The 16,736-nt window shown below is 42.6% G+C and overlaps 1 protein-coding gene across 1 annotated transcript; it reads left to right on the top strand.

Moving 5' to 3' along the window:
* Nucleotides 1-275: 275 nt before the first annotated feature.
* LOC138190323 (uncharacterized) lies at nucleotides 276-11,631 on the top strand. Its single transcript, XM_069138171.1, has 3 exons — nucleotides 276-2,506; nucleotides 9,758-9,843; nucleotides 11,538-11,631. Exons 1-3 carry the CDS (start codon nucleotides 536-538, stop codon nucleotides 11,629-11,631), a joined length of 2,151 nt encoding a protein of 716 aa, XP_068994272.1. The 5' UTR covers nucleotides 276-535.
* Nucleotides 11,632-16,736: the final 5,105 nt, after the last annotated feature.

Raw genomic sequence — 16,736 nt, 5'->3', positions numbered from 1 at the left:
TTCTCTCCCTCTCTCTTTTCTACAGCCGTCTCTCTCTCTCTGTCTCTATCTCTATCTCTCTTACCGACGAGTGATAATTAAATTTGGTGATTCAGTGCGACTGGCCGAAGGAGTGAGGAGGCAAGATTCGACAGTCTATTTCGCGGTCGGAGCAACTGTAGTTGGTTCATAATTTGAGTCTCCGTGTCGGCGTGATATTTGTTCAGTTCTAAGCGAGCTTTCCTCTGTTTTCATTTGCAATTTTTTTTATTTATTTATTTATTTTTTTTTTTACACAAATCACGCTCTACTCCCGTTGATTGTGACGAAGTGATCGAAGTTCCGGATAGCTGCGTGCTGTTTGTAGTTTTAGTATATATTTCGATATAGTAACAGTTTTTATGTGATTTAAGATAAATATTACAATCGTTAAAATTTATACTACGATTCTACCGCGTGTATAAATTTAGACTGTGTTGAGTGATGATCTGGTGATATTTGCTCGGGTTCGTCGATTCGTGGTGGAAAATCATCCAAGATTCCGTTCCTGGCTAAAATGACGTCCCGCCTTCGAGGCTCGGCGAAGGAGGAACCAAAACCGACGTCATTGCTCTCGTCGAAGTCTCGGACTTACTTCAGTTCCGGTTGGGAACCGAAAGAAAAGGCCGGATTTGATGGTTCACGGAACAAAGTTTCCCGCAAGGATTCCCGAGGGAAATACGACGGTTTCCCAGAAAGGAGCGAGGCGAAGTACGACAAGGAAACAAACGGGTACGCATCACCGCCGGACGATGACGAGGATCCCGACCTTCTGTACAAAAGAAGTCGGGATCACTTTGGAACCTGGAACATCCATGACATCATCGGGGAAAGAGACGTGGGTCCAAAGGTGGACAGAAAGTCTCGGCTCGACTTGTTCAAGTCGAACGGAGTCGAGCAGAAGGAGAGAAAAAAGCTTTCAAACGGAAAGTCGAGGGTGAAGCACAGCTCCCCGGATCTCGATGACGCCGGGGATGATCATCATGTTGAGAGAAAATGGAGGGGAAAGAGTCGATCGCCTGATCTCGAGCGTGACAGGCACAAACTGAACAAGACGAACAACCTTCGTGACAATCCTCGACCACGTCGCGAAAGATCATCGATCAATTCACCAGATCGGCAGGATGACCGGGTAGGGGGGCATAGGCCTAGCCATCGAGCCCTGCTGAGAGAAATCGAAAATCTCGGGACCAGTCGAGGCGGTGAATCGCCCGAACGCTCGACCGAGAGAAGGTACGGCGGTAATCCGTCCCCGGAAAACAGGGACAACGATAAAATCAGGCAACTTATCAACAGGTTCAAAACCAACGAGATCCAGGAACCGCTTTGGGCTGGACGGAAGTCCGAGCAAGGTCAGAGGTCGCCGATCGGTCGGGAAAACGGCGCCAAGTTGTACCAGGCAAAAGTCAGGTCATCCTCGAGGGAGAGGCACGACGAATGGCAAAATGGAGACAAGTATGAGGATGAGCAGGTGGAAGTTCCGAGCTTCAGATCTCCGGAACGAAGGAGCGGGACCAACGGTGATTACAGGGAATCGAACGATGCTGGTTTCCGGAAAAGGAGCGACACGTATAGCCTGGAACGCTCTGGACGTCAGAGGGCTCGGGAACAGGACGAGAAGCCCAAGGAATCGTCGGGGAAGAGGAGGAGCCACGTTTACTCCGGTTCACCGGAGAAGTTCGACGTCCAGATTCAGAGGTACGAGCGAGCGCTGCCTGGACCTCGAAAGGACCCGGAATTGGGGAGGAAGAATTCGCACTCCGGTAGGGAACGGGAGCCGGAAGTCAGGCGGCGGAGTTCCCTGAAGGTTAGGGATGAGCTGACGCAGAGCCAGGAGAGAAACGGCAGGCACATGCGACCTCTGACCCCGCCTGATGACAGGGATCTCAAATTCGAGGATGAGAGAAGATCCGCGACATGCAACGCGAAGGATTGGTACGAGTCGAACAAGCAATTCGGTGTAAAGTACCTACAGGAAAACAGCAAACTCAGGTCACCCGATCGCGTCAATTATGATCAGCACGAGGAGGAATACGTGCGACGAAACCGCAGTCCGATCAAGGAAACGTACAGCTTCGGGGAGGGCAGGGTCGGGGATCAGTCCGAGGATGATCAATTTCGCGAGAGGTTTGCCTCACCGCCCAGGATGGAAGCCGTTGAATCTACTCACGAACGTGGTCGCGGGGAGTTGAGGACCAGCAGGAAGTCGACCCGGAGTACGGTCGAAGTTGACAGAGGTCTTCAGCATCAGAATGGACGGAGAAACGAGCCGGTTACCATTAGGATTCGTAACCCGTCGGAGGACCATTACTCGAACGAGGGGCGATCGAAACGTGGCGCGCTCTTTACCGAGGAAACAAACAACGGCATCAGGAACAACCGGAGAAACGACAACGAGAACCACTCGCCGAAAAGGGGGGACATGGATAGATTGGATTGGACAAGCGCTAGCACACCTGCCAGAAAAATGTGGAGCTACAGAGAAGGGGTACGAGGATGAGTTGAAACTTTATTGTTTTTCTTGTTTTTTCGTTCCTTTTTCAACTTCCGTCAGCCTGTTGATCTCTGACATCTCGTAGGCCGCCACACAGTCCCGATCATGCTGGGTGTAAATGGAGGCGCACGATATTTATTAACATGCGCGATGATCGTGGGCCGAGCGAGTTTCTGCGCACGAGTGACCAGTTACTTATACACTATATTTTTCACACCTCACGTCACTTTCCGCAGCAGCAACGCGTCAAAAAAAAAAAAAAAATGTAAAAAGAAACCACCGCCAAGATTTCGTTACATAAGATGCGGAGTTGCTTAATATACGTCACGTAAATGTCACCACACGCCTCCATATGCTTACTTACCATATATTGTGTAGGACTCCATAGGACACGTTGTTAGATACGATCTCTCCGTGTCGACGTGCGTCGCTTATGTGTTTCATAAAATTGGCCTTTGTACTCCTGCAAGCTCGGATTTGTCCAACCAATCGGCTAACGCGCTAACAATAGCTGTCAAAAAAGAGCACATTAAAAAAATACCCACTTTCGTCATACCAAAACTCCGTTGTACGATGATCGGGACTCAAATCCGATCAACGCAACGACGTCCGGTCCATATCGATGAATTGCTTCGCGATACCGTTACTGATCATTCATTTATTTGCTCGTCACTGCCGTTATTCTTCTCACCTCTTCTCAGGCCTTCCGACTTTATACATTTCTATCGACGGACAAGGCTTGGGAGATTTCTTTGTGCCTCGTATATACGAATTTCTGTTCATTTGAAACAAGTTCGTTACGTTTTTTCCTTTTTGAATCAGCTCAATACCTCTTTACATCCGCCGTCTCTTCGTTGGCTTGACTTTGCTTCCACGATGAAGATGCTGTCGCAGAATGTTGCCGATGCTTTCGTGTTGCGAGTTCGTTAACCTATGTATGCGTCAATGTGAAAAGAAGTATGATAATTAGTAAGAATCATTTGCGATCGTTATTCAAGATGACTAAATATAGCCGGGTGCAGATATCAGCTAGTATTCCTCCCGGCTATTCAATATTTGGCTATACGCCACACGACCGACCCGCACACGTGGGCAGTGACCATATTTGCAAAGAGAAGGCCTGGTTCGCCTGTTGCTTCTATTGCCGTCGCTGCTGCAGCACGTAGGTATAACCAATGTAGGTACACACGACACGTCCACAGATGCGCCTCCACGGATTTTCTCAAAATCCAAATCCATGGCAACGTACATAAACCTGGCCACGTTTCACAGTCGAACAGCAAAATGGAAAGTCACTGCTATATCGGTGGCCACTTTGTTATTTCTTTTGAAAAGACAGACCAAGCTCACGTCGCACCATCGATGCATGTCTGAATCATTGTCAGTCTCGCTTACAGCCGGTTAATTACAACAAGCAGTCGCTTGTCGTGCATGCACACGAAACCGGATCGAATCTGCATATCGTTGAGTCGTGTGCACGCGGTCGTTGCTCGAGGTAGCCGAGTGGAGTTGGATCTAAATGAGGATCATTTGCAATTATCAGTTTTCCTATGAAGGTCCGAAGGTGCTCGAACACTTCGACGTCGTTCGGCGATGAAATATGCTCTATGCTTTGTGGTTTACAATTGTAAATGACGGCGATGATCGTCTCGATTATTATCACGTATGCACATCGCAATTTCTACTTGTCCGCATTGTCACACTGAGCGGTTTATGCGTGATAAGTACACGAGTGCAACACGTCCGCCTGCCTACGAATACATTACAGAGATGACGATCGAAGCGGAAACCTTTCACCAGACGATTTTGTAAGGCAAAATTTAACGACGATTTTATAAATATACAACGTTCAATCTTTGCGGCCTGCTTTCATGACTATAAGCTGGTTATGCACCAAAGTTATATTGTTCTGAAAGTTATCCGTGTCGTTGAAACGCTGATTAGACACGCCGATCAAAACGGGTTGTTAGTAATCCTTCTACTCTCAGATTTTATAGCACAAGTTTCATTGTTCGTTTCTTCCATTTCCTTGTCGAAAAATCAACATAACGAAATCTATGTGGCCATTCAATAGGCTGAAAGTCTAAATTGTCATTACCGTAAGATGCCAATCAGATATCGCTTTGTGCTATTTTTGGCAATTTTAGACCCCCCCTTCATGAAAATTGACAGTAACACTCATGGGAATTGGGTTCGAATCTATTCCGAAGACTCATGAACTTGATAGATCCCTATCTCATTCGATCCATACTTGAAATTGAATGGAACGAATTCCTATGATTGCGACTGAAACTTATCAATAGAGAGATTTAATTTTTTACGGTGTCTGATTTGTGGTGATTCTGACCGCAATTTTCAAATAATTGTATTTAAGGTACTGTATCTACTCTTGCATCAACGCGTGTAAGTTTTGTACGAAAATTGTTCAGAATGTGCGTATTTGTGTATGACATTTGTACAGTTTACCGTTAGCACAGTTTATTCGTTTAACACGAAATTCCTAATTTCACTTCTTCACCTCATTCTGATGAAAATAAATTTCTACCTCGACGGTCTGTGGTTTGAACTTTTTCGAAATGTCAGGTGAACATTAAAAAAAACTTCGATACGTGAACACGTTGCAGTATAACTTGTAGTTTTATAGCCACACGAGCAAAGCGATCTACTGTAATCTATGACAATTTGGGCATCGCGATAGGTACCGAAAGATCAACAAATGTCGGTAGCTAGGTTGCAGTGGATATAAATGTACATGATGCACGTGATTCACATGCCATCAATTGGATATACGTGAGTAGTCGGTATACGTTCACCGTGAGCTTCGAGCATGCGAAATCAATCGCACGATTTATAGTTGCACGATTAGTCTGCCAGAGACAAGTCTCTTTGTCGCAACGAAATTGGAGCATGTCTATCCAGCGATTGTGCAAGAAAGATTAATCTCACGGGTGATTGTAGGTACCTACACTCGCTTTTTTCTTTGTGTTTTTATTTTTCTATCCGGACAAGCAGCAGTGGTAGCAGCAGCAGCAACAGCAGCTGTAGGAGCAGGAGCAGTAGAAAGTAAAAGTTTGTTTGTACCACCGGACGTGATTCGATGTGTCATGGCACTGGACATTTTACGCCAATAATTTTATACGCGACACTCGAATCGTTTCGCCTTGGAATCTCGGGGGGCTGTAAAAACACCCCTCGTACTTAACCTTATCGATAATATGCCAGGTATTGCACGCGTAATATTCGACGTAATGGTACTCGCATTTTATGGTTTTTATACCTGCGGTCGGTTTATTTATAGATTTTATGCAAAGTGATCAGGCTGCTTCACGCTTTTTATTTTACACGCCACCGTTCAAATCGCACCAAGTGTGCACTTTTATCCCCTCGAGGAAGTATTGCACTCGTATGTACCGTGCATGACGTAGGCGTGACTTGGATCGAAGGAACCATTTGGATATTTTGTACCAAGTGTATTATGCAACTTGGGTTAGATTTTGGACTCGTCTGCTAGCAACAATATGTTCTCACTGAAATTGTCAATATCAGTGTAATCATGTACTTATGATATTGATTCCTTATTCTTAGTTCACCGTAGTTTGCATCATGTCATCATTGTACAAGCCAGCAGATTTTGACTGATTGACTGTACTGGCTTTTTAGTGTCATAATTTGAACCTTTATCTTTTTGCGTCAAACTATTTTGTCTGCATTGGAAACGGTAATTAAGACTCAAAGCGAGACATCACGGACAAGAATCTTGGCTTTTAGACTTCTGAAGAGCCGATTATTTTTTCCAACAGTTCATAAATTCCCTTTGTCCAGAACATGGTTCTTCTTTGCTCCAAGTTCCTTCTACCCAGCGATGCAGAATTAAAAAGGGGACCCAATGCTACACTGAACAGGATACGCTTTACGTAGCTAGAACGTGTGAAATCCAACTTGGGAAAAAAGTATTGCAGGGTGTAGAACGAGCGTACTTATCTACGTAAGCAAAACATAGCTCATTGTATTCCATTTTACTGAGACACATTAAGTCTTTGAAACAAAGTGGTTGGTTTTGCCCACTATCCCCTGACTGTACCCTGTTATTGTATAAGTACTAGTTAAGCGTACCTGCGAACCAAGCAAGGCATATTCACAGCTCCGGTTGAACTGGTATTTCAAGGTTGTCTTCGACCGCTGTTACCGACGTCCTGCAGCAGATCGAAACGTTTTTCTTTCTCCGATCCCTATTTTCAATCCTTGTGTGTGATCCGAACCAGTCTATAATCTCGGTTCTAGTAGCTCGTACCCAGCAGCCACTTTTTCTTTACCCGCTTATGTCTCGCTTGTTTTCAAATTCCTTTTTTTACAACAGCGGAACGGATTTATGTCCATCCACTTTGCATCTCACATGAGATGACGTCACACGTCGAACCAGCTAAGGATCGCTATCCTCAGATGTGTCCCCTACCTTGAAACCTTGGTCATGTGCATGTGTATGCTGTTGAGAACCTTGTGACGTCATTGCTATCTTTTTTCCGTCAAACGCAGTTGTAACGCTGGATTTATTCTACGAATCGCGATAATCTACAGCCGACGGTCAAGGAGTGACATTTATCTCGGAACACACTTTCTGAACACGGTTTACTCGAATCTGCGGTTATTATTTCCTAAATCTCTGTCAAACGATTAATGATCAGTTTGATTTATGATGCGCAGATATGTTTTCAGTGGTTATCCTTCTGACGCATATTGATTCTACACGTTGACGCTGTTGTACCCTTGAGAATTGAGCGAAAATCAAATTATATAAGCGAATAACGTCACTCGGCGATCGAGTATTGGCTTTTCACAATTGGTACTCATTGACAGTCACTCTGTTCGCTTTGATTAAACAGCATAAACTGATTTTGGCTTTATCTCGCGACATTGAGCCAGCGTTCCCTAGTTCTATGCTAACTCTAATTAGCTCTATTATTCCCTGTAGAAATATTTTCATTACGTGAAACGCACAGCTTATTGTAGTCAATCTCTGAGTACCCAGAGAGCTGAATTCAACGAGTGATAAAATATCGGCGGTGAAAATAAGAGGCCGTATAATACACGGGATAAATAACAAGAAGCCCGTATAAAAACCGAATATAAAATGTGTTAAAAAATAACGCAATAATTGAGCTCGTATTTATAATGTGACTCTTAACCAAGTTGCCATAAAACGGTTACCGTGATAATTATTGTCGTTCGCTTCACGCTTGAGGTGACTTGAACGATTGGCATTATCGCTTGTTACTTTACTCTACGTTATGCTGCGACAAGACCGCGGTTACATTAACGAAGCTGAAAGACCAACGTTGCGGTTCTGTGCTCTGCCGCCACATTGCGAAGATATCTTATTCTCTGAAAACGATTAATCCTCCAGCAGCTCACTATTTTAACTCAGCCCAAGGAGAAATTTCTCTCTGGCATTAAAAATAAATGTAGAAAAAAGAAACCGAAAAAAAAGGAAGGAAACAACTCGTAAGGGAACGCTGTCGCATATATGTTAGAGAGGGGAGCAAGAATTATGCGGAGGATTTTGCATCCACCCACGTACTTAAATACTGCCGTTTATAATCCTGATACTTTGTACATCCTGCGCATAAAGAGGATTACGCGTACGTACATATAAAACCTGGGCATCTTGGGATTATTATTCTGTAGAGAAATACCGGAAATTTTTCTTAAAAGTGTTCAAGTCAGCGCATTCATCTTTTTAACGTTCAAGCTTCGAGATCAATTCTCGCAATTTAAACAGTGTCAACGTGTCAACTGTTACGAACGTGTTCTTCGTTATTTCATTTTCGCAATCTCTTGAAGCGCTTTCTTTCATTTGTACGTAACGTATTTAGAAAATATTTATTTCTCGAGAATAGAATTCAGTATCTCTTCGATGCGTTAATTTTTCAGCAACTTCAAGTATTCCGAATCTTCCTTGGAACAATTGAATAATGTTTGAAAATATGGTATAACGATATTCATAGTTAGCAGCAGATAACTAACTACTGGTCGCAGAAAATTCAAACGACTTCACTCCATGTGGCTGAAGTTACTGTAACGATGCATGTTGAGGAAAAATCGTCACTTCGCACCATTAAAACTGTATGAAATTTAGTAAACCATACTGAACCAAACATATCCATATTTTTCAAAAGCCAACTCCTTGAAAGTCATTCTGAAATTGTAAAATAATGAATAGCTTCCCGATGTTCGGTGACGTTAACGTTACTTACTTCGACCTCGGTTCACTCCTTACCTTGTAGCGATTGGGGAAGTGAGTGGAGTTGGTACGTTAAGATTCATGGAATTTTCTGGAAATTTAAAACCTCTACCGTGTAACCGCAGGGACATGCTGAAGTGTAACAAGATGTACGGGAACGCACGCATCCACCATCAAATGCCTGAACCGCTTGGACGGAGTTCAAGAATGCGAAGAGACCTGTGACTAATTTCTGAAGAGCTGTACATAATTTACTTTTGTCTAGGTCAGGAATCTGCTATATGTAGATACGCAGCGCTTGAGCTAAATATCCACATGCAATGCAATCTCGAATATTCTGAATCATCCTCCATGATGCATGCGTTCCGGACCTTCTTTTATGATAGTCTATTTGTGAGCTTCACGCGCAAGGCTCAAGTCTAATTATTGCAAGATCGAATAATCCTTAGGGTAAGCAGCAGAGAAGTAGGAAGGATGATATTTTCAGTTTTTCATATCGATGATCGTGTCTTTCATTCTGGTCCGTTTAACAAGTCGCTCGTTTCATGCATGGCGAAAGTGATCGAAACCAAACGATGAGTGATTTGGTGACTAAGAGACACGACTAAATTCGGTTGAGATTTAGGTAGAGGCGAAAAAAAGAAGAAACAAGGGGAAAAGAAACACTTGACATTGAGCCAAGACAGGTGGCAAGTAGCCCGAAACTCAATACATATTCCGAATGCCGTACGGAAATATATTTACTGTGTCAATTTTACCCAACGGTGATGATCAAAAAGTTGCGCAGACCAGCTGGTATATTATCAAGTTATACTTTTATACTTTTTGACAAGTGGTCGTTGTACGTTAATCCTTTCACTATTTCACAATTGGTGGAATAATGCAGGTATAACTGCAGGCAGTAAAACGAACGACATGTCTACGGTAGTTTCGTGCCGGCTACCGTCACCTAGCCTCGTGGCACATTCTATCTTCCGAATTTTAATGAAAAACTCTTTATCTTTTAGGGGGCGCAAATCACGGACATCGACAAGGGTCAACCTTGTTTAAAGTGCGAAGATGCCTGTTCCGGTTTTCTTCAGCATACTTGGAGGTGAGTCTTCATCTATTCGAACAATAAGTATAACTGTAGAATCGACTTATCATCGTTCGTCAGAGGTTAAATGTTACAACCAAACGTCACTTGGCCCGTTTCGATATCCTTGAAAGTTATCTGAATAAGGAAGGAAGTTGCGGGGAATCGAAAGAGGCCTCCGTAGTTACCCGATACGGCTGTCTTCCCTGCAACTTCCTGCTGTCAGTCATGAGAATTGAAGACTTCCGTGATCGGGAACTCTTCGTTGACCTAACCAATCGTACAGGTCAATGTCATTCCGAACAACGTTTTTTCCTCGTTCGGAACTGCTCGTCCTCAGAGATGCGGAGATCGAATCGCGCATCACACTTGACGGATAAGTGACAGAAAGAGTCGGCAGGTAACAAACAGGCTTTCTGTAATAGCAAGCTGTCAACCAGAATTGTAGAATCGGTAATAATGCAGGGAAAAAACTTTTTAATGTACAGTGTACGCACCACTCAATCCTTCTTTCCATGAATAACCACAAGGGTCGATATATTATGTGATTAATGGGGACTTACCGGAGAACGATTCTGCTTTGTACGTTTTATCGCTAAATCCTTTCTGCCGACGAGCTTAAATCTCAAATTTTGCCGACGATGACTTGTAGAATGTCTCGTCGCAGAGTCGCGGACGCAAGCGACGCCTGCAGTGCCTGCAACCCAACTGACATTGGCGTGTTGTGCGACAGGCGTTTCTCAGATACAACATGCATACGTGTTACGTTGGGTTCGACGTCGAGTGGTCTCTGCTGGTGAGAAACGGCTTGGAAATATTACACGTACCTCGGTAAATAGGTGTATAATTAAGTTCATACCTACGTAATCTGGAAATTTCATCCTACCGAGGTGTTTTACCGCAAAATTTACGGTTAGAAATCTGCTGCTGCAGCTGAGACGTTCGTTGCAGGCAATCATAGCGGCTCCGGGAAATAGGCGAATGAAGTGTTGAATCATGCTGTGATGCTGCAGGAACTGCTGCGAGAAGCGAGAGGCATTGCGGCATCTTCATCTAACCTACACTACTCGTACACCACAACTTAATAATGGTAAAATACAAGACGGGGAGATCATTTACGGAATCATGCGATGCAACACCAGCAGATATTACACTGCACTGTAATAATATCAGGCGAGTTCAACAGTCTGTTAGATCTAGGGCATTTTTGCGAAAACATTAACTATGCATTTCTATGGAAAGCATGCACATGATTTCTTTTTGTGGTTAGATATTACTTTTGCTTTCTTCTTTATCAACAAGCTGCGATTAGGTATACATGTCGAAGACTTTCAAACAAGCAATGATGGTTATCTTTTGTTCATCATTGAAAATACGTAAATATCAGTTCGAAAATCGTAGGAGGAAAAGAGATTATTCAAAACGTGAAGAAGGGAGAATTATTGCAGCTGTTGCGTGGCTGTCTCCGTACCGTCGTTATAAGCTTAATTTCCTTCTCTAGTTTCACTTCATGTTCTCGTATGTATAAAACGTTTCACCGTAGGTTATAACCGGCTTCTGGCTTTCCAGGTTTCGACGAAAAAAAGAAACAACGAAAACAAAGTGTAATAAAAAAGGGAGCATAACGGATTAAGCTGTGAACATTGAAACACTCTCACTGTCGATTAATCGTATGCAAGAACGTTAATTGAATTCAATCAACTCATTTCCAGTACAGTGCTCTCTGATACTCCGAAATCCCCAACTGGACATACGAGCTTAACCAACAACGAGAGTGTCAGACCTCGGGATCACGGATTTTGCTGAAACTTTTAGGGGTGTTTTTTTACACCAAAATATAGAGCTTCTCGTGTGTAGCTTCATCCGTTGGACCTCTTTTCACTCGGGTCAACATTGACTAAATTGGCAGTACGATGAATGAAATTCCGCAATAAACGAAACCTGTTGTAGACTTTTTCCTTAAATATCAATTTTTCTTGTCCTCTGTTTCAGTCTTGGTGATAGGTTCTTACTTTAAACTGTGAATTTCCGACAACTCGATCTGTCGTAAATTGAACAAATTAAGGCCCAATGAATAAATTCAACCATGAGAAGTCCCAACCATTGGGCTAAAGAAACACCCCTGGAAGTTTCAGCAAAATCCATGATCTGGAGGTCTGATACTTTCCTCGCACTTGTGCGCAAATCCATCATAACGGCAAAAAGTGTAGATACGTCAAAAATAGATTCGCCTCGTGTATCAAGCGAGGCAATTCGTCATACCATTCGATGGATCGTAACTTGTAACCTCCGTTGATTCGTTTCAAAGATTGCTGCGTTGACCGATTTGTAGCAGCTGTTTGCGCCATGTTTCATTTTCACTTCGTATCGGCGCCCGACTAGACAATTGAGCGGTGTTAATAAGGATGCGGTAAATTCAACTGCTGTGCAGAGTTACTTCGCTGCTGCATCGTGTGTAAGTGTTACCGCAAACTATGTTCAATTGGAACGTTTGTCACCGAGCGCAAACCGTTGTTGTTCTCTCTGCCAGAGTAGAAAAAAAAAAATAAAAAATTTCCCACTTCGTTGGTACAGCTTTCTTCCTGTACCACGGATGCTGGTTAAATTCAGACGTGGGGCTGTAAATTTACGACGTCACATCTCGAGCCGTGACGAATTTCAGAGGGATTTGAAGCGGGGGCTCCGAAACGCCTGACTTTACCGCTAGACAAAATTTATATCATAATTTTCTGCCCAGTTGCGCATTTGGCAGGTTAGAGCATACCTCATCTACTTTCTAGACGCCGGACTGCAATCCGTATAATCTCGCGTAGTAGTGGCTATTTGAATAATTCTAACAGGAGTAATTTGTTAGCCTGAGAAAGCTAGAGACCGTCCAAATTTTTTAATTACGTTCGATGTGTGTTTATAGAACCTTTTTGATAGTTGATATTTCCTTTTGCGTACAATAATTTAGCTAGTATCAATATGCGTTGACCATAAACTAATTTTAATCATGTAATTGTTCATTTGCTGGTTGAATAATTTTTTTATGCTCAAACGTTAGGAAATTTTGATTAATCTTATTGATTAATTGTTTAGAATTTTTGGTGACAAGTGAGATTCAGAGTAGGTGCAGATTTTCTGGTGAATCATTGCTGAATAATTAAAGCGATTCCTAATTCAAGTAAATCCATCCAAGTACAGAGTCTGTTTATAAGACGGAATGTCTCGTGGTCGAATTCAGTCAAAGAGCTATTGTTACAAGAAATTAGGTCAACTCGGTGCTTAGATTTCAGACACTTTGGTCTTTAGCTGTTTAGACGAATTGCCTTAGGGACCAAATGTACTTGTAAATATTTTCACACGTCGGTATTCAGTTGTAACAATTGTAGCCAAATTGAAATTTACAAGTCGTGGAAATTTCGTTAAAAGGAAATGATCAATCCGGAGTATTTTCTGCAACGTCAAAGAACTCTGTCATGTACATCTGAAAATGGTCTGGATTTCAACAATTAGAAACGAAAGTATGGAAAATCCGCGCAGCGGTTGACTTGATTTTATACAACTGACTTTTTCTTTGCCTAAAGAATTTGATGTCGATACGGATGAAGAATTGAAAATATCTCGTTTGCGCATGATTACTGTGTTAAAAAAATTTCCGACGACTTACAACCGAGTAGCTGTAATTCAACTGATGTGCCAAAAGGTCGTATTTTTTTTTTTTTTTTCCAATACTCCTGCTCCCCTTTGACGTCTATACATACACTCCTTGACTTGGCAGTCGACCGTTTAAACCACTCTTTTTAAATCGACCACTTCTCTTTCGTCGACTCCAGTGAAACCACGTGCTCGGTATTTATAGTTTTACAGCATGCTATTTAGCTGACTGAAATCAGACCACATCGCCGCAACGACACCGAATCGTATACGAATTTATGTACCTATACCTATAACAATATAAAATCAGCTGAACCGCAACGAGATTTAAGTTGCGATTGAAACGCGATATCAATTTTTATATTTTCCGCGTAAGTTAACGTCCGGCTGACGTTTGTTTAGACAGTTGCCGGGTTTCTGTTCAGTCACGTTTGGCCGACGAGTTGTATCAATCGGTTTTTATTTAAAAATTTATTTTCCGTTACATCCTGTTCGACTTTCGTTTTATTTTGAAAACCGTTTGAATCGTAGCGACAATTTGGCACCAGCTGCGAAATATGTATCACAATAACGTACACAGGTATGGCTGAGCGAATTTACCAACGTATTATTTCCGTGACAATTAGTAGTACCGAGGGTGCGGAATAATTTTCACGCATCTTTTAACTCCTATTTTAATTTTCTATTTCCGTTTTTCAATCAGGCTATTTGCGAACGCGTGCGAATCCCGCGTTTCGCTCGCCAAACTTTAAATTCTAGAAGCAGCGGTCAGGTCCAGTTTATTTCGGACTGTTGGGCGGTGCGCACAGGTTGTAAGGGTGCGTGGAAAATGCGTTACGCACCGTGAGGTAAGCTGTCACGAACACACGAGTTATACTTTTCACGTCAACAGTTGTGCGAATCCGTTAATTTCCAGTATAAACGTTGCTGAAGTTTGGTTGAAAAGTTATTAACTGACATATGTGAGGCTAGAGGAATAACTGCACAAGTTCTGGTTGAGGTGTTCGGAAAAAAGCAAGAGAACAACAGGCGACGAGTGATATGGAGTCATACCATAAACGCGAAACGACGGTGTATTGACGAAATGCCGATCCATCAGCGAAGCTGTTAGAGCTAATTGCTCGGTGGGTAAACAGTCGGTCATGTAAACAGTATCGAGTGACCTCGTCGACTTATCCAATTAAGGACCTTTCATACGATCACACTGGATCCCTTATCCGAGCGTGTATTAGAAGATTGCTCTAGGAAAGCACGGTATCGACACTTGCACTTTAAACTCGTGAGAAAAATTGACGACGAGGTTGAAAGTAGCAGCCGGAATTAGCAGCCAAACGTTCCAATGTTCATTCGAACAAGGATGTAAAGTCCGAAAATGAAGATTTTGTGAAATATATACTTTGAATTATGAGGATAAAACTGAACTGCATTTTTTCTATTTCCAAAAAGCTTAACACGTTTGCCCGATAACTCTGGCTGCAAGCTTCAGCTTCGTAAATTGACGGGGCAAAAGCATTTCTCGATGGGATGGAAAGTAGATAAAGCCACGCGTCGATCAAGCGTCTACGGTACAAGGGTCAAAGAGCGAACTGTAGCGACTTTCACCAACCTTATTACGCTGTTGCGTGCGTTTGAATTGAATATGACACAAAGCGCCAATCAGCGTGACTCGTCACTGAACGACAGGATTTGATCGAATTCAGGAACGTTTGAACCCTTGAAGAGTGCGTACGTGTATGTTTAAAGGGCTGAGTTGTCGGAAAGCTCAGATTGGGTTATTAATGTAAGAGACACTCGTTCCAAGTCGTAAGTGTCTTAAAGAACAACATCAATTGTTACTAGAGTCTTGGGTCGTTTGGCATTAAACTAGTGAGTTCAAAGAAAAATGACACAGTAGCCAATTGGAACAGATCAACGTTTCAGAAATTCCCGTACAGTGATCCTTCGCTGCAGATGTTCTTACTTTGACTGTAAATTATCTCAGCAGTTATAAAGCGTTTGGTAGATCACGTTCGTCACGTGGTCAGATACTGGAATAAAAGTGTAAAACCTACAAGTTGCTAGAAAACGTGTAATATCGAAAAATTCCTATTCACTCTAACGCAATTATACCGTTAATGGACGAATTGTAATTCCGGGGTCATTTACCTCACATCCTCGTTAAAAGTTGGCTGAACGAAGCGTTCCTTCAATTAGTGGAGGTCTGTGCGCATTTGGTCGACGGGCGAGAGGGATGAGAGGGATGATAACACTTGCAGTCATCGCTGTTTAGATATTCCCGGGTAAAGTCTTGCACCTTGTGCTTTTTACTTGCCGTTTCTACAAGCTCGTTGGGAAAAATTACGATGGAGAGTGAAAAAAATTAGTAACAGTCCCAGCCTTTCAGTCAGTTATGCAGTGAGTAAACAGAGGCCATTCCTCGAGGGAGGCCACTCTGCCGGTATCATCCTCGTCTTTTCGTTCATTCTACGATATTTTCTACAAGACAGCCTCTGCCGTGTTCTTTTAAATTTCTTCTCCATTCCATAGAACCCTGCTCTCACCGCTCTTCCCACAACAACTTTTTGTCCGAGTCCGACGACGTCTGAAAAGTCGAGTAAACCGACGACAGTTCGGAACGGTGCCCACCACCTGTGCCCTGCTAATCTAATTAGCGTTTTTAGAAATTATATTTCCGAGTCCCGCCTAAATAAAGAATCTTCACTCTACATTCAGAAAATACGTTTGTTTGAGTTTGCCCGAAACAAATATATTCCATTCGAATATGAACCTATAATTAGATAATTTATTTACCCCGAGCTTGCGAGCTTGAAATTTATTCACCATCAAATGAAATTTCATTCGATCAAATAAACTTTTGTTTCGAGTGAATAAATTCTTCATAATAGTATTCGTATTTAAATAAAATCTTATTTTCGGTTTGTATCTAGTGGGATTGTATACAAACTTTCCTCTTGCATACTCTTCTGTTATTACATCGTACACACGCATTGAGTTATACCGATATAATTGAATTCGTTGTCGGTTAAAAATAACGATTAAAATACCCGAAGAGCTAAACATCGTGAGGTTTTCTTTGATAAAACCACATACATTTACGGCCAGTCACATCTTGTTATACTCTCACTTTAAAGCCCGTCAGACGATTTCCGGTGGATCAGACATCCCTCGATTCAAACCGAGAGATCGTTGCTCTTGAATGACTGTAAACTTTTCCGCGCGGTGAACCTTGATGAACGGAAATCAGCGCGCGCAAGCCCGAAGGTTTCGAGTCA

Source organism: Neodiprion pinetum, chromosome 1, assembly GCF_021155775.2.
Source record: "Neodiprion pinetum isolate iyNeoPine1 chromosome 1, iyNeoPine1.2, whole genome shotgun sequence".
Lineage (NCBI taxonomy): Eukaryota > Metazoa > Arthropoda > Insecta > Hymenoptera > Diprionidae > Neodiprion > Neodiprion pinetum.
This window is presented reverse-complemented; position numbering and strand designations above follow the sequence as displayed.

What these genes read in the sequence shown, in the direction of transcription:
- LOC138190323 (XM_069138171.1), top strand. Translation starts at nt 536, where the DNA reads ATGACGTCCCGCCTTCGAGGCTCGGCGAAGGAGGAACCAAAACCGACG. An exon ending in TGTGGAGCTACAGAGAAGGG is followed by an intron (nt 2,507 to 9,757) that starts GTACGAGGATGA and finishes TTTATCTTTTAG; the next exon opens with GGGGCGCAAATCACGGACAT. An exon ending in TTTCTTCAGCATACTTGGAG is followed by an intron (nt 9,844 to 11,537) that starts GTGAGTCTTCAT and finishes ACTCATTTCCAG; the next exon opens with TACAGTGCTCTCTGATACTC.